Raw genomic sequence first — 20,000 nt, forward strand, 5'->3', positions numbered from 1 at the left:
GTACTGTATAAAGACACACACTGCCTACTGAGTAGAACATAAGTACTGTATAGACACACACTGCCTACTGAATAGAACATATGTACTGTATAGACACACACTGCCTACTGAGTAGAACATATGTACTGTATAGACACACACTGCCTACTGAGTAGAACATATGTACTGTATAGACATGACGTGTCTGTGTTCTATCTACTGACATGTCTGTGTTCTATCTACTGATGTGTCAGCAGAATGTGTGTGTTCTATCTACTGACGTGTCTGTGTTCTATCTACTGACATGTCTGTGTTCTATCTACTGACGTGTCTGTGTTCTATCTACTGACGTGTCTGTGTTCTATCTACTGACGTGTCTGTGTTCTATCTACTGACATGTCTGTGTTCTATCTACTGATGTGTCAGCAGAATGTGTGTGTTCTATCTACTGACATGTCTGTGTTCTATCTACTGACATGTCTGTGTTCTATCTACTGACGTGTCTGTGTTCTATCTACTGACGTGTCTGTGTTCTATTTACTGACGTGTCTGTGTTCTATCTACTGACATGTCTGTGTTCTATCTACTGATGTGTCAGCAGAATGTGTGTGTTCTATCTACTGACGTGTCTGTGTTCTATTTACTGACATGTCTGTGTTCTATCTACTGATGTGTCAGCAGAATGTGTGTGTTCTATCTACTGATGTGTCTGTGTTCTATCTACTGACATGTCTGTGTTCTATCTACTGATGTGTCAGCAGAATGTGTGTGTTCTATCTACTGACGTGTCTGTGTTCTATCTACTGACGTGTCTGTGTTCTATCTACTGATGTGTCTGTGTTCTATCTACTGACGTGTCTGTGTTCTAACTATTGACGTGTCTGAGGAGAACTGGCGTGTTCTAACTACTGACGTGTCTTAGGAGAACTGGCGTGTTCTAACTACTGACGTGTCTTAGGAGAACTGGCGTGTTCTAACTAGTGTGTATCAAAATGACGGGCACTCACATTAGCCACAGATACTCCAGTGCTGAGCCCTGTGGAGAGGATGATGTCATCATTTTCCGTCACCTGAATAAACACGATCAGTGTTAATTTCCACACAGACATGCAGACCCCCACCAGACACCTCTACACACACCTGAACACACACACACACACACACACACACACACACACACACACACACACACACACACACTGAGCCCTGGCTTTGCCGTGCCGTGAGGCGTGACTCCTCTCTGGTGCCTCTGAGCACTAAGCATGTTGTTGCTGCTTGTCATGTCTATTTCCACCTGCAGGAGGAGCTGGAGGCTCCAGTGGGTTGTCGTTAATGAGGGCCGTGGCTCCGTGTCAATGGACTCCAGAATAAAGCCTGTGTCCTGTGGCCTCATTCGGCCTCTCTGTCCTGACGCTGCTGAGAGCTGCGGCTACTCCAATTGAGAGTTCCAGTGGGTTGTCATTAATGAGGGCTGTGGCTCCGTGTCAATGGACTCCAGAATAAAGCCTGTGGGCCCTATCATGACATTCTAAAGTGCATCGTCACTCGTCAAAAGTCTATTAAAATTTAGTAGGATGTCCAGTTTACATTGGGAGGGGTTTCGTTATCAAAAGTGGAGCGCATGGCGTAACAAGGTGTTCCTAGGTTTTTTAATCAGTCATATGGGTGTGTTTGGGGCATAACATCATTTTAAACCAATGAGAATGACATCTTTCATTCCCTTTAACGGCGCAAAGCGCGATATGGCATTCAACGGCGCATTTGAAGGAGACTGTATGAAATAGTCATTCTTAAACCATGCATTATTAAAACCTAGCATAGCCTCATTAGCAGAACTCTAATGAGGACTCATTGGCAAAGTGAAACTAACTTCACCAAGGAGTCAGTCAACGACAAGACAGTTATATGCAGTTACTTTCACTATTGACTGACAATGGGTTACCATCGAAAACATAGGCTGGAAAAAGCAACACTTACCCTAATATTGCTCAAATGACTGAACAAAACAACATTTATCCTGCAGTTGCTTATAACTCGTGACAGTGCGTCTTCAGCTGTTCTCCATACGTGTCTCTCGCCTCTCCCCTAATCACTTTTAACCGTCATTACCAATTTGCAAATGATGGTGAATAACTACTCATCATGAGATGTACAGTATTTCGTAAAATCTTTATTGAAATTATGTTTCCCATTGTAATCGTGCAATTTGTAATGCTTTGCATGGACGTGCGCTGGTGTGCGTTCATGAATGATAGAAGGATGGTGCGTGCGTGAAATGCGCTCTTAAAATAGCATATGAACAACTCGCCATTGACTTCTGACCAGGTTTAGGTGGTGTACGATAGCGATTTTTAGACAACGCGCCAGGCCCCTCCCTAGGTTGTTAATTGCCACACCCCTGGGCGCAATGTTTAAAAAATAAACGTGCAAAATACCAAATGAAACTTTCCGCAGGTGAAAAACGAGTTTTACGCCATGCGCTGGTGACCCAAAATACAGCCCTGTGTCTTGTGGCCTCATTCGGCCTCTCTGTCCTGTTCTGGCCTGACGCTGCTGAGAGCTGCGGCTACTCCAATTGCCTTTTCTTTATGCACTACGCATACACATTGCTGGCGCGCTTTATAACACTGATAACACTTTATTTTATCTTTTGTTGCTTCCCACTTACTGACTTATGTAAATATTTGTAAATAAATTGAAGCTTATTATTATTTAAACGATACCCGACGGTGTCAGTCTCCCTATGTCCTTACCCTTTGAGCCAAGGAGTTTGTGACATATGGGGACTCGATCCAATTTTTTTCACACACACACACACACACACACACACACACACACACACACACACACACACACAGACAGACATACACAACACCACCAGAAACCTGAACAGACACACACACACACACGCACACACACACACACACAAGAGACATACACACACACAGACATACAGCTTCACCAGACACCTGAACACACACAAACACACACACACACACACACACACACACACACACACACACACACACACACACACACATCCCGCCAGAGCTGGACCCAGAACTACAGCTGAACCAGCTGTACCGGTACAATGTTAAAAATACCCCCATAGTGTAGCACTGTAGCTGCCCCCAGAGTGTAGCTGCCCCCATAGTGTAGCTGCCCCATAGTGTAGCACTGTAGCTGCCCCCAGAGTGTAGCTGCCCCCATAGTGTAGCTGCCCCATAGTGTAGCACTGTAGCTGCCCCCATAGTGTAGCTGCCCCCAGAGTGTAGCACTGTAGCTGCCCCCATAGTGTAGCTGCCCCCATAGTGTAGCACTGTAGCTGCCCCATAGTGTAGCTGCCCCCATAGTGTAGCTGCCCCATAGTGTAGCACTGTAGCTGCCCCAGAGTGTAGCGCTGTAGCTGCCCCCAGAGTGTAGCACTGTAGCTGCCCCCATAGAGTAGCACTGTATCTGCCCCCATAGTGTAGCACTGTAGCTGCCCCATAGTGTAGCACTGTAGCTGCCCCCATAGTGTAGCTGCCCCCAGAGTGTAGCACTGTAGCTGCCCCCATAGTGTAGCTGCCCCCATAGTGTAGCACTGTAGCTGCCCCATAGTGTAGCACTGTAGCTGCCCCCAGAGTGTAGCACTGTAGCTGCCCCCAGAGTGTAGCACTGTAGCTGCCCCAGAGTGTAGCTGCCCCCAGAGTGTAGCGCTGTAGCTGCCTGGCTGCTCTAGCTGTTGGCTCCAGATAGGTAGCACCGATTTTTCCCGTTTTATTTCATGCCGACAGCACTCGGTGGCCTCAACAAACAGAGATCTATTAGAAACATTGCCGGAATTCTGCTTTAATATATATAAGATATACAGTATATTTATTACACGGCTCTTCAGAGTGCTGCAGAATGCTACATTCACTTGAATGGGCCTTCCCAACGTTCGGTGGTCTGCTAATTCTCAATAACAGACCGTTGCTAAGTATCCGCTCCGCTGCGTTTCGGGGTCCGGTTCGCCCTGTCGGGACTTATTTTCCCAATAATGACCAGCGTTCTATACATTATCCCTTACATAATATATGAGATATATTAAGATATGTTTTTTCCAAATTATCTGGACTTGATATTCTTTCCTGTGTTCATTTTAAGCCATGAAATAACCTATCCGCTAACCTCTTCATAGAGTGCCCTATGACAAGGTGACAATGTGCCTAACAAACAATATGAATGCCTATGGTTTAGACTAGAAAATTTAATTAAAGCTGCAGTTGGCAAGTTTTTTTTGATCATATTCACTGAAACCAACACTATGCTCCGACAGAACAACATAAATCAGCCGGTTTTAGAAAGAAACCCGCACTTCTACCTCCACCTAAAACAAATCCACAGCTCCCGGTTCTTCTAGTCCAATTAAAGCAGGGCAGTGTGAGGTCTGACTGTCAATCACAGTCTGGTGCAGTCTGGTGCGCACTGACGAGCACAAACTCGATGAGATGGTGCTCGGTGGTAGTGGGGGAGGGGCATGAGAGTTGTAAACATTCAACATTTACTATGTCCCCTCAATCTGTCAGACTTGCCAACTGCAGCTTTCCAACATTTGGCTGAATCCAAACAAGTTAATTTAAGCTTAAGTGATTCAGGTATGACAAAGAGCGTTAAGCTATCACTTAGACAATATTTTTTTTTTTTTTTTTTTAAATATCACTTATTTGGGCAAATGTTTTACAATTATGTGATGTGTGCTAAACAAAATAATTTGATCCAAATACTAAATGAATTATCTTTCATAAATAAAGCTTGAGTAGCTAAATAATGACATTGTGGCTTCACATTGAAGAGTCTGCTAAATGAAAGACCAAGTTTCGCTTACTGTTATGGGCTTGCCAACAGGTCTGCTGTCCGTGAGGGTGATGAAAGGCAGGTCTCCTCTGGTCCTGTATGACGCCTTGATGCCCATGTTCAGGATGGCATCCTTGGTCATGATGCTATACTTGGCCAAGGCCTCCAAGGTGAGTATAGTGTCCTATCAATAACACAGAGTTATCTAAGTATAAGTATATATACTCTTTTGATCCCGTGAGGAAAATTTGGTCTCTGCATTTATCCCAATCCGCTAATTAGTGAAACACACTCAGCACACAGTGAACACACAGTGAGTTGAAGCACACACTAATCCCGGCTCAGTGAGCTGCCTGCTACAACAGCGGTGCTCGGGGAGCAGTGAGGGGTTAGGTGCCTTGCTCAAGGGCACTTCAGCCGTGGCCTACTGGTCGGGGTTCGAACCGGCAACCCTCCGGTTACAAGTCCAAAGTGCTAACCAGTAGGCCACGGCTGCCCCAAAGCTTAGCTTGACTTTCCCTGCTTGTGGAGTGGACTAGAGTGATTGGTTGCCTGTGTTGGAGGCCAGATTCCAGTTGTTCACTTGTGATGTGTGCATATTGATTGGTCATTTGCAATGGATGCCTTATGTTGATTGGTCATTTGCAATGGATGCCTTATGTTGATGCCTTATGTTGATTGGTCATTTGCAATGGATGCCTTATGTTGATTGGTCATTTGCAATGGATGCCTTATGTTGATTGGTCACTTCGCAGGGGTGTCTGCCTCTGATTGGTGACCTACGTTGGGTAATCGGCTTCTGATTGGTCTCCTGTGTGGACGTCCTGCCTGACAGTGATTGGTAACTGGTGTCTGTTGCCTGCCTCTAATTGGTCCCCTGAGTGTGGTGGCTGATTCTGATTGGCTGGCTCGGTACCTGCGTAGAGTAGAATCCTCCGCCGTATCGCTGGTCCTGCGTGAGCCAGGTGAGGATGGGTTTGACGTGGGAGGCGTGGCCTCTCAGCAGGGCGGTCAGCAGCACGTAGACGGTCGTCTCCACCGTCTGGGCCGACGCCTTGTGTGGCTTCAGGGGGTTCGCAGCCGACGAGTCTTCCTGCCAGAAGCGCACCACAGGTGGGTTACCTGCAGGGACACACGGAGACATGACACACACATGAGCAGGACACACACATGAGCAGGACACAGGACACACACATGAGCAGGACACACACAGGAGCAGACACAGGACACACACATGAGCAGGACACACACATGAGCAGACACACACATGAGCAGGACACACACATGAGCAGACACACACATGAGCAGGACACACACATGAGCAGACACACACATGAGCAGACACACACATGAGCAGACACACACATGAGCAGGACACAGGACACACACAGGAGCAGGACACACACATGAGCAGACACACACATGAGCAGGACACAGGACACACACAGGAGCAGACACAGGACACACACAGGAGCAGACACAGGACACACACATGAGCAGGACACACACAGGAGCAGGACACACACATGAGCAGACACACACATGAGCAGGACACAGGACACACACAGGAGCAGACACAGGACACACACAGGAGCAGACACAGGACACACACATGAGCAGGACACACACATGAGCAGGACACACACAGGAGCAGACACAGATACAGGACACACACACAATGACAAATAATTTCCTGCTTTTGAACTCCGATAAAACAGAAGTCATGGTTGTAGGTCCTAATAAGATGAGGGACATCCTATCCCCATCACAGGCTACATTTACTGATCTGCGACTATCCTTATCCAAGTGTTAAAAATTTAGGAGTTACAATTGACCAAGACCTATCACTAAGTAATCACATAAAACAGATTACCAAAACTTCATTCTATCACTTAAGGAACATTTCAAAGATAAGGAAGTCCTTATCCTTACCAGACGCTGAAAAATTAATCCATGCTTTTGTAACCTCAAGGATTGATTATTGCAACGGTTTGTATGCTGGCTGCAATAACACCTGTCTAAAGAGCTTACAGCTTATACAAAATGCAGCTGCTCGCACACTCACTAGAACTAAAAAATATGAACATATTTCCCCTATCCTGGCATCTCTACATTGGCTGCCTGTTAAAAGTCGCATTGACTTCAAAGTATTACTTCTAACATACAAAGCCATTAATGGCCAGGCACCAGAATATATTAAAGATCTCCTAGTCCCATATAACCCACCCAGACCGTTACGATCACAGAATACTGGCCTTCTTGTAATTCCAAGAATCTCAAAAACGACAGTAGGTGGCAGAGCTTTTAGCTATCGCGCACCCCTCCTCTGGAATAATCTACCCTCCTCAATTTGATTAGCAGACACCCTCCCTATTTTTAAGCCTAGACTTAAAACATACCTCTTTACTGCCTCCCATAGTTAGGTATGGTGCGGTGTGGAACTTCACCCACCTCAGGGATTCTTGGAATGGACCACCCTGCTGAGTCCTCGTGTGACTGGCACCCCAGTCGCGCGTGAGATGGTGGTCACTGACCATACCTGCGCTGGTGTTGACTACCCCTCACCATGCCTTAGTTATGGTGCTATGGCATAGTGCTGTCATGGACTTCTCAAGTGCCATGCCGTACAACCCCCCACCCTCTCCTCTCTCTCCTACCCTCTTTCTTTCAACTCTCCCTCTCTTGCCCATTCTCACTATGATTTACTGTAACAATATATAGCACTACTGATCACTTCTTCACATTAACCACATTGATTTCAAGTAATACTAACCCACTCTACATTTCTCTTTCTTCCCCCTTACTGTACCTCACTTGTGAGGTATATCATCACCAGTCATCAACCATCCGTGTGCCTGGCCCTCCTCTTACCCATCCCACCTGAAGTCCCATCCTTGACTGCTGTATTACTGTCCCCCTACCTGGATTCCTGGCCCGTACAGCCCCATCACCTGCCTATGACAACTCTGCCTTGATTCCTGGCCCGTACAGCCCCATCACCTGCCTATGACAACTCTGCCTGGATTCCTGGCCCGTACAGCCCCATCACCTGCCTATGACAACTCTGCCTGGATTCCTGGCCTGTACAGCCCCATCACCTGCCTATGACAACTCTACCTGGATTCCTGGCCCGTACAGCCCCATCACCTGCCTATGACAACTCTGCCTGGATTCCTGGCCCGTACAGCCCCATCACCTGCCTATGACAACTCTACCTGGATTCCTGGCCCGTACAGCCCCATCACCTGCCTATGACAACTCTGCCCGGATTCTGGCTTGTCTGCTGACCCACCACTGGCCCCAGCACAACTTTCTTTCCTGGACAATTCTGACGCCGGACTATTGCACTTTCTCTCACTAAATCATGATTATGCTTTATCATACCGGACACGTAATCATCCCACCTTCTGTAACCTTCACCTCAGGTGCTTTAAACACCATGTCCTTCTCTCCACACCTGACTGTCATATGCATTTGTCATTGTTTATAGACCTTACTATCCGTATTGACCCTAGGCAGATGGGTCAGGCCCTTGAGTCGTGGATCTGCTCGAGGTTTCTTCCTATATGTATCTCCAATTCTAGGGAGTTTTTCCCCTGTTGCCCCGGTTACCCATGGGCCTTCCTTCTTTCTTTCTTCCTTTTCTTTTCTCCCTCTTTTCTTTTTCTCTGATTGCCTACATTCTGTAAAGCGCCATGATACATGTGTAATGTTTTGGCGCTATATAAGCACAATAAATTGAAATTGTCACAAGAGCAAGACACACACATGAGCAGGACACACACATGAGCAGAGACAGGACACACACATGAGCAGATATGTAGACAGGACAGGAGACACAGCTACCTGCAGCACAACTCAACACAACACAACATGACTCAACACAACACGACTCAATGAAACACAGTACAGCACAATGCAACACAACACAACACGACTCAACACAACACAACACAAAACAACACAACACAACACAACACAACACAACACAACACAACTCAACACAACACAACACAACACAACACAACAAAACACAACACAACACAACTCAACACAACACAACATGACTCAACACAACATGACTCAATGAAACACAGTACAGCACAATGCAACACAACACAACACGACTCAACACAACACAACACAACACGACTCAACACAACACAACACAACACAACACGACTCAACACAACACGACTCAACACAACACAACATGACTCAACACAACACAACACAACACGACTCAACACAACACAACACGACTCAATGAAACACAGTACAGCACAATGCAACACAACACAACACGACTCAACACAACACAACACAACACGACTCAACACAACACAACACAACACAACACAACACAACACAACACAACACGACTCAACACAACACAACACGACTCAATGAAACACAGTACAGCACAATGCAACACACCAAAACACAACACGACTCGAACACAACACAACACGACTCAACACAACACGACTTAACACAACACGACTCAACACAACACGACTCGACTCAACACAACACGACTTAACACAACACGACTCAACACAACACGACTCAACACAACACACCAAAACACAACACGACTCGAACACAACACAACACGACTCAACACAACACGACTTAACACAACACGACTCAACACAACACGACTCAACACAACACACCAAAACACAACACGACTCAACACAACACGACTCAACACAACACACCAAAACACAACACGACTCAACACAACACGACTCGACACAACACAACACGACACGACTGAACACAACACGACTCAACACAACGCAACACGACTCAACACAACGCAACACGACTCAACACAACGCAACACGACTCAACACAACACGACACAACACAACACGACTCAACACAACACAACGCAACACGACTCAACACAACACAACACGACTCAACACAACGCAACACGACTCAACACAACACAACACGACTCAACACAACGCAACACGACAACACAACACAACACAACCCAACACGACTCAACACAACACGACTCAACACAACACGACTCACCAAAACACAACACGACTCAACACAACACAACTCAACACAACACGACTCGAACACAACACAACACGATTCAACACAACACACCAAAACACAACACAATTCAAAACAACACGACTCAACACAACACGACTCACCAAAACACAACACGACTCAACACAACACGATTCAACACAACACGACTCAACACAACACACAACACAACATGACTCAACACAACACGACTCAATGAAACACAGTACAGCACAATGCAACACAACACAACTATCTCTCCCACTTGCTTCGGGCCTGCTCTCCATTGTCATTGTGAATAAAGGCTAGAAAAGCCCCAAAATAAACTTTAAAAACATGGCGGGGGTAAATCAGGCTGTATTGAATATTCCATCTTAAATACAGTCATCCACCCAACCATCCATCCATCTATCCATCCATCCATTCTCCCATCCATCCATCCATTCTAACAAATCAGAAAGACTTGCATGGAGGACGGACTATAAGCTGGTGCTGGCTGTGGCCCAGCTGCTGGGGTTCTGACCTTTGACACTGGCGGCCGCCTGCAGTCCCTCGTAGAGCGTTACGGAGGGGTTCTGACCTTTGACACTGGCGGCCGCCTGCAGTCCCTCGTAGAGCGTTACGGAGGGGTTCTGACCTTTGACACTGGCGTCTGCCTGCAGTGCCTCATAGAGCGTTACGGAGGGGTTCTGACCTTTGACACTGGCGGCCGCCTGCAGTCCCTCGTAGAGCGTTACGGACGGAATGCTGCTGCTGTCGAGGAGGCTGAGAGCGTAGGCCGTCACCGCTCGCACGTACAGGCTCTTCAGCTTCCCCGACTGGACACTGTCGAACAGGAAGCTCTCTGCCTTCTTCAGGGACTCCGAATACAGCTTGCTCAGAACAGACACAACAGGCAGGAAGAGTTTAGCGTTGGAGGAATATAGCGTATATAGCTGCTGCGGCAAACAACTCTCTCTCATTGACAACTTCTGTGGCGATGCACCGATTTTACGGATATTTTATGGTTATACAGATTTTAATGGATTTGTCTGCTGGGTTATTCAGGTGGGTATCTGATAATGTTGGCATTTAAGGGTTTATAATGATTTTTTTCCTTTCATGATCATGAATGTTTTAAGTTTCATAGCTACCTGGAGATTACATTCATAATCATAGAAATGTTCTAAGTTCCATAGCTACCTGGAGATTTCATTCATAATCATAGAAATGTTCTAAGTTCCATAGCTACCTGGAGATTACATTCATAATCATAGAAATGTTCTAAGTTCCATAGCTACCTGGAGATTACATTCATAATCATAGAAATGTTCTAAGTTCCATAGCTACCTGGAGATTTCATTCATAATCATAGAAATGTTCTAAGTTCCATAGCTACCTGGAGATTACATTCATAATCATAGAAATGTTCTAAGTTCCATAGTTACCTGGAGATTACATTCTGGAACCTCCGCCATTGCGTTCTTGATTCCGATGATGACGAAGGACGTGAGGTAAGCGGCCTGTTCTGTGGTGTCGGCTCCAGCGCCCTGCAATACACACCCACACCCATCAGGGACACGCTACACACATACACACACACACCCATCAGGGACACGCTACACACACACACCCACACCCATCAGGGACACGCTACACACACACCCATCAGGGACACGCTACACACACACACACACACACATCAGGGACACGCTACACACACACCCATCAGGGACACGCTACACACACACACACACACACACATCAGGGACACGCCACAAACACACACACACACACCCACACCCATCAGGGACACGCTACACACATACACACCCACACCCATCAGGGACACGCTACACACACACACACACACACATCAGGGACACGCTACACACACACACACACACATCAGGGACACGCTACACACACACACACACCCATCAGGGACACGCTACACACACACACCCATCAGGGACACGCTACACACACACACACACACCCATCAGGGACACGCTACACACACACACACCCATCAGGGACACGCTAACACACACACACACACACACACCCATCAGGGACACGCTACACACACACACACACACCCATCAGGGACACGCTACACACACACACACACACACACACCCATCAGGGACACGCTACACACACACACACCCATCAGGGACACGCTACACACACACACACACACCCATCAGGGACACGCTACACACACACACACCCATCAGGGACACGCTACACACATACACACACACACACACATCAGGGACACGCTACACACACACACACACACACATCAGGGACACGCTACACACACACACACACATCAGGGACACACACATCAGGGACACACACACACACACCCATCAGGGACACACTACACACACACACACCCATCAGGGACACGCTACACACATACACACACACACACACATCAGGGACACGCTACACACACACACACACACACACACATCAGGGACACGCTACACACACACACACACATCAGGGACACGCTACACACACACACACACACACACACACATACATCAGGGACACGCTACACACACACACACACACACACACATCAGGAACATGCTACACACACACACACACACATCAGGGACACGCTACACACACACACACACACACACATCAGGGACACGCTACACACACACACATCAGGGACACGCTACACACACACACACACACACACATCAGGGACACGCTACACACACACACATCAGGGACACGCTACACACACACACACACACACACATCAGGGACACGCTACACACACACACACACACACCCATCAGGGACACGCTACACACACACACACACCCATCAGGGACACGCTACACACACACACACACACACATCAGGGACACGCTACACACACACACACACACACACATCAGGGACACGCTACACACACACACACACACACACACATCAGGGACACGCTACACACACACATCAGGGACACGCTACACACACACACACACACCCATCAGGGACACGCTACACACACACACACACACATCAGGGACACGCTACACACACACACACACACACACACACACATCAGGGACACGCTACACACACACACACACACATCAGGGACACGCTACACACACACACACATCAGGGACACGCTACACACACACATCAGGGACACGCTACACACACACACACACACATCAGGGACACGCTACACACACACACATACACATCAGGGACACGCTACACACACACACACACACACACATCAGGGACACGCTACACACACACACACACACATCAGGGACACGCTACACACACACACATACACATCAGGAACACGCTACACACACACACACACACACATCAGGAACACGCTACATGCTACTCACAACATGAGGAAAAATAAATACAAATACATGAAGAATAATAAAAGAGAACTAAACACGACAGACTGATTTAGACTCGGACAAGTTCACACCATGTTCTTTGCATTACCATAGATTCCCTCGAAAAAAAAGAAAAAGACAACTATCACAACAACAACAATCACAACAACAACAACAATCACAACAACAACTATCACAACAACAACAATCACAACAACAACAATCACAACAACAACAACAACTATCACAACAACAACAATCACAACAACAACTATCACAACAACAACAACTATCACAACAACAACTATCACAACAACATCTATCACAACAACAACAATCACCACAACAACAACAACAACAACTATAACAACAACAACAACAACAACAACTATCACAACAACAACTATCACAACAAAAGAAGAAGAAAAATGACAGCACATTTTGGCGACTAATGGCACCTAACGCCTAACATGTGTGTGGTGCCTACCATGAGTTTTATAGGCTTGTAGTTGGATGTTTCCAGGAAAGACCCATCTGCTTTCTGACAGCTGTTGACCAGCCAATAGATGCACTTGGAGACATCATTGCCATCCACAGCAGTGTACTTGTTCACTTCTGCCAGAGTCTTCACCATGAGAGCAGTCAGCCTGGGAAAAAGGTTCACATAGATGAGAGACGATTTTAATTTAAAGCATCAGCTATGTGAACACATGTTAAAATAGCAGCAGCTGCAGAAGTGAGGAGAAGGGTAAGCTAATATAGTTATTAAACCATGCCTTTCTGGTTTTCACTGGACACTTTCTAGTCTGATAGACTTCCTTTGACCCCGGAATGTTATAAGGCTAAAGAGAATAAGCTACATTGAAAAGTGCGGGCAAGAGATAAATACCAATTCTTGCAGAATAGGGCTTTAGCCAGAATATAGTAGAGTAACACCTGAGCCTATCTTAATCATGTGTTGTGAAGTGTTAGCAGCACTAACACTAGCCGCATTCTTATCATGAAGTGTTAGCAGCACTAGCGTTAGCAGCACTAGCACTAGCCGCATGTTTATCATGAAGTGTTAGCAGCACTAGTGTTAGCAGCACTAGCACTAGCTGCATGTCTATCATGAAGTGTTAGCAGCACTAGCGTTAGCAGCACTAGCACTAGCTGCATGTCTATCATGAAGTGTTAGCAGCACTAGCACTAGCCACATGTTTATCATGAAGTGTTAGCAGCACTAGCGTTAGAAGCACTAGCACTAGCTGCATGTGTATCATGAAGTATTAGCAGCAGTAGCACTAGCCGCATGTTTATCATGAAGTGTTAGCGGCACTAGCACTAGCTGCATGTTTATCATGAAGTGTTAGCAGCACTAGCGTTAGAAGCACTAGCACTAGCTGCATGTCTATCATGAAGTGTTAGCAGCACTAGCACTAGCCACATGTTTATCATGAAGTGTTAGCAGCACTAGCGTTAGCAGCACTAGCACTAGCTACATGTTTATCATGAAGTGTTAGCAGCACTAGCACTAGCCGCATGTTTATCATGAAGTGTTAGCAGCACTAGCCGCATGTTTATCATGAAGTGTTAGCAGCACTAGCATTAGCAGCACTAGCCAGATGTTTATCATGAAGTGTAAGCAGCACTAGCACTAGCCGCATGTTTATCATGAGGTGTTAGCAGCACTATACGCATGTTTACCATGTGCTTGCTTCTCTGTCCTTCCACATGCTGAAGGCGTCGTTGACTCTCGTCTTAAAGGACATGATGCTGATGAGGCCTGGGCAAACAGAACACACAGACAGTCTGAAAATGTTTGAAAATGGATATCTGAGAATGTTTCAGCAGTGATGTAAAAGTCCAGCTTCAGAAAGTAAAAGTCCTGCCATGTATTAGTTTTACCTGTGCGCTAAACACAGGTGATTTCACTAATTAGCTGTTAAGCCTATAATTAGTGCTAATTAGAATCAGCTAATTAAGTGAATGGTTGGAACACAAATGTGGCAGAACTTTCTGAACTACTTTCTAAAGCTGGACTTTTACATTACTGTGTTTCAGGTACAATTAGCGTATGCCTGAGTAGTAAAAAAAAATATTTGCTTTACAATAAGGATAAATAAGCATGTACATCTTGACATTGGTTTGTGAAGAAGTGGTGCACATATCCAAAATTCGATCTGATCTACCAAATGTAACGGAGGCGAACTGAGCTAGTGTGCTAGTTGCCCGTGTAAATCCTCACAGCCCTAACCTTAAGAACGCTTCTAACCACTGAGTTGGAAGCCTGGGCTTTTAGCTCAGTGGTTAGAGCGTTCGACTCCCATGCCGGTGAGTGTCGATGTGGCGGGTTTGAGGGCCGTGAGCAGCGGACGAATTACGACCTCTGTTACACAAAGACCTGTTGGCTGGCATCTGTTTGATCTAGTCTACCAAAGACCTGTTGGCTGGCACCTGTACGATCTGATCTATCAAAGACCTGTTGGATGGTATCTGTTTGATCTGATCTACCAAAGACCCGTTGGCTGGGATCTGTTTGATCTGATAATAATAATAATAATAATAATAATAACTTCAATTTATATAGCGCCTTTCAAGATACCCAAGGTCGCTTTACAAGAGTGGGAGTAGGGGGGTAGGGGCAGGGTGGGGGTTTAGGGAGGGTAGGCAAGAGAGAAGAGGTGCTTTTGGAACTGTGTCAGAGAAGTGGCAGAACGGATAGGAGGGGGCAGGGTGTTCCAAAGGGTAGGGGCAATTGCACAGAAAGCCCTGTCACCAAAGGTCTTGAGTCTGGTGCGGGGAGTGGAGAGTAAGTCCTTGCTGGTGGAGCGCAGGGACCGTGACTGGGTGTACGGGTGGAGGAGGTCAGTGATGTACTTGGGTGCCAGTGAGTGAAGTGATTTGTAGGTGAGGAGGAGGATTTTGTAGCTGATGCGTTGTTTGATTGGCAGCCAGTGGAGTTTCTTGAGGATGGGGGTGATGTGCTGCCAGGGCTTGGTGTGGGTTAACACAGCTGGCAGCTGAGTTCTGGACATACTGCAATCTGTCTAGGGCTTTGTTGGGCAGCCCAGACAGGACACCATTGCAGTAGTCCAGACGGGAGGTGACAAATGCATGAATGAGATCTACCAAAGACCTGTTGGCTAGGCATCCTCACCCTCCTTCATCTTGTTTTTGAGGTCGGCCTTGATGTCGGCGGCCTGGGGCCCAAGGCCGGCCCAGTGGCTGCCCATCTCCATGTAGTGGTACACGTAGTAGAGGGGCAGGAGACCCATCAGCTCCTTCTCAGCGGACCCCCGTGGCAGGTTCACCAGCTGCTGAAGCCCCTTGGGGTCGTTCATGATGGCCAGTACCTCTCCCAGCAACTCACCTTCACGCACAAACACAGACACAATTCCATTTCAATTCCATTCCATTTCACTCAATTCAAGTCACTTATCAAGATATTTTATTTGGCTGAGTGCAGCACAGTTATGTTTAGTTCAGTTCAGTTGAATTTAAATCAATTCAATTCAGTCAGACTCATTTTGGTCCATAGTTGTCAACATTGAGCATTGAAAATAAGTGCGATTTCCTGAGTTTAAAATACTCGTCAATTTCAAAATTCTTCTTTCTGTTGCTGTCAGACTATACTGCTGCACTAACTAAACGAGGTGGGGCTAGGTCTAACGTGACTTTGCTTACAGATTGGCATCAAATCGTGTTCTCACATAAACCATGCCATTATCTAAAACATCTTTTTCACTGGAAGGGCAAGGGGGTAACAACAGGACAACAGTACAATGACTATCAGGTCCGGTGGTAGGGCTAATGTTATGAGAATATTAAAATACAGGATTTTTTACGCTAAAATATTAAAACAGGAAGATGGCTGGAAAAGTTGTTCCTGTTTAAACATGGTGTTTATTACAGTTGTTCCTGTTTAAACATGGAGTTTGTTACGGCTTTTGTTCCTGATTAAACATGTTTTTTGTTACGGCTGTTGTTCTTGTTTAAACATGGCATTCGTTACGGCCATTGTTCCTTTTTAAACATGTTTTTTGTTAAGGCCGTAAACATGGCGTTTGTTAGAGCCGTTGTTCCGTTTTAAACATGGCGTTTATTAGAGCCGTTGTTCTGTTTTAAACATGGCGTTTATTACAGCCGTTGTTCCGTTTTAAACATGGCGTTTATTACAGTGTTGTTCCGTTTTAAACATGCCGTTTATTACAGTCTTGTTCCGTTTTAAACATGGCGTTTATTACAGTGTTGTTCCGTTTTAAACATGGCGTTTATTACAGTGTTGTTCCGTTTTAAACATGGCGTTTATTACAGTGTTGTTCCGTTTTAAACATGGCGTTTATTACAGCCGTTGTTCCGTTTTAAACATGGCGTTTATTACAGCCGTTGTTCCGTTTTAAACATGGCGTTTATTACAGTGTTGTTCCGTTTTAAACATGGCGTTTATTACAGTGTTGTTCCGTTTTAAACATGGCGTTTATCACAGTGTTGTTCCGTTTTAAACATGGCGTTTATCACAGTGTTGTTCCGTTTTAAACATGGCGTTTATCACAGTGTCGTTCCGTTTTAAACATGGCGTTTATGACAGCGTCGTTCCGTTTTAAACATGGCGTTTATTACAGCGTTGTTCCGTTTTAAACATGGCGTTTATTACAGTGTTGTTCCGTTTTAAACATGGTGTTTGTTACCGGTAAGGGTGAGGCGCCGCTCCACTGGTGAGTTTGGCACCACCTTTGGAGGAAGAGAGTTCCTCAACTCCACTTTTCTTTTGGCACTTCCTGGGGAAGAGAAATCCAGAAAGATGTCACTATTGCTTTTTACTCTGTACTGGATATTGGTGTACTGAATATTATGCAGAAAACAAACAAAAACATAAACAAACAAACAAATGAGACAAATGACACTTAACTCATTGAGTGCCAGTGCCAAAAACATAATATTAAGTTTTTAGCTTTTTTTTTAATTACGAAACTAGACACTCTAACACACCTTATATGTGATTTTGGGAACTCTGTGATGAATGGAAATTAAATATATGACGATCGAAAACTCATGAAAACGCACAATCTGGACATTTTATCTGGACATTTAATCTTAAAACTCTGCTTTTGATGGTTGCCGCTTTGGGTTGAATCAGTGACACATGCACGTCAGGTCAAAACCAGGCCATTTTCGTGGGTTTATCACGAGGTGGCAGTTTCGCCAGGTCTCGCTAGGTCACTTCCCAGAAACTTTACAGGCAACACTTCATATTTCATCAAAGACGCTACATCTCCATTTCTAGAAATAAAACAGGGATTTTGATGAAAACTAGCCACTGTTTAGCTTGGGATTTCTTAGGAACAGAGGCATGTAGAAATAAACAGTTTGTACCCACTGAGAGCTTAAAGTCTCACCTTTTAAACAAGCCATAGAATGTGCCCGTAGCTATAACATAGAATACGCTGTGGCTCTACAAAAATCGTCAACAATGATCAAGATTGCTGGCACTCTGGGCCAAAGCTTCCGAAAACAGCGCGGCATTGAATGAGTTAAGTTTAGTTTGTGTAGCTTTATCTGATGTTTGTGAGGTTTCATTTTAAGTTTGTGTGATCTGAGGTTTGTGTGAGCTAATTTGAAGTTTGTGTAATTTCATCTGAAGCTTGTGTGGTTTTATTTAAAAGGTGTGATTTCATGTGCATTTTGTGTGAGCGTATGTGAGGTTTGTGTGAGCGTATGTGAGGTTTCTGTGATGTCGTGTGGACGTTTGTGTGATGTTGTGTGAATATTGTGTGAGTGTTATGTGAGTTTTGTGTGAGCGTATGTGAGGTTTGTGTGATGTCGTGTGGAGGTTTGTGTGAGCGTATGTGAGGTTTGTGTGATGTTGTGTAGATGTTTGTGTGATGTCGTGTAGAGGTTTGTGTGATGTCGTGTAGACGATTGTGTGATGTTGTGTAGGGGTTTGTGTGATGTTGTGTAGGGGTTTGTTTGATGTCGTGTAGAGGTTTGTGTGATGTCGTGTGGAGGTTTGTGTGAGCGTATGTGAGGTTTGTGTGATGTCGTGTAGAGGTTTGTGTGAGCGTATGTGAGGTTTGTGTGATGTCATGTGAATGTTGTGTGAGTGTTATGTGAGGTTTGTGTGAGCGTATGTAAGGTTTGTGTGATGTTGTGTGGAGGTTTGTGTGATGTCATGTGGAGGTTTGTGTGATGTTGTGTAGAGGTTTGTGTGATGTCGTGTAGAGGTTTGTGTGATGTTGTGTAGAGGTTTGTGTGATGTTATGTGGAGGTTTTCTCTGCAGCCTGACCGTAGATGCCCTGGGGGTCGATGGTGGCCCCAGTGTTGTCCTCAGTCAGGATTCCTTCAGGCTGTTCCACAAAAACAACACAGGAAATGGGAGTGTGAACAACAAAGTATGCAAGTAGCAAGCCTATAGGGGAGCACGCCTATGTTCCCTAACCCATCCACCCACACCTCAGGCCTAACCCCAACCCTAACCCAAACCTCAGGCCCAACCCCAACCCCAACCCTAAACCACACCTCAGGCCTAACCCCAACCCTAACCTTAGAAATGTGGGAACATAGGGCTGTGGGAACATAGGGCTGACCCCGCCTATAGCTATAGCTAACTATTAGCTAATCCACTTCCCTAACCTTAGAAATGTGGGAACATAGGGCTGTGGGAACATAGGGCTGACCCCGCCTATAGCTAACTAGTAGCTAACCCACTTCCCTAACCTTAGAAATGTGGGAACATAGGGCTGTGGGAACATAGGGCTGACCCCGCCTATAGCTATAGCTAA

The 20,000-nt window shown here is 45.8% G+C and overlaps 1 protein-coding gene across 1 annotated transcript in view; it reads right to left on the minus strand.

Annotated features, from left to right (window-relative positions):
- c5 (complement component 5) overlaps positions 1-20,000 on the minus strand; it is a 79,832-nt gene that overhangs the window by 23,922 nt on the left and 35,910 nt on the right. Inside the window, exons 22-31 of the mRNA XM_076270979.1 lie at positions 19,505-19,565; positions 17,909-17,998; positions 16,378-16,590; positions 14,925-15,003; positions 13,726-13,885; positions 11,283-11,384; positions 10,550-10,727; positions 5,714-5,919; positions 4,829-4,981; positions 987-1,049 (exon numbers count right to left, since the gene is read on the minus strand). Coding sequence (XP_076127094.1) covers positions 987-1,049; positions 4,829-4,981; positions 5,714-5,919; positions 10,550-10,727; positions 11,283-11,384; positions 13,726-13,885; positions 14,925-15,003; positions 16,378-16,590; positions 17,909-17,998; positions 19,505-19,565 — 1,305 coding nt within the window. The remainder of the gene's footprint in view (positions 1-986; positions 1,050-4,828; positions 4,982-5,713; positions 5,920-10,549; positions 10,728-11,282; positions 11,385-13,725; positions 13,886-14,924; positions 15,004-16,377; positions 16,591-17,908; positions 17,999-19,504; positions 19,566-20,000) is intronic.

Source organism: Alosa pseudoharengus, unplaced genomic scaffold (assembly GCF_046254945.1).
Source record: "Alosa pseudoharengus isolate Yale_2024_CS ecotype anadromous, Long Island Sound unplaced genomic scaffold, YU_APseudo_1.1 YU_APseudo_1.1_scf_6, whole genome shotgun sequence".
Lineage (NCBI taxonomy): Eukaryota > Metazoa > Chordata > Actinopteri > Clupeiformes > Clupeidae > Alosa > Alosa pseudoharengus.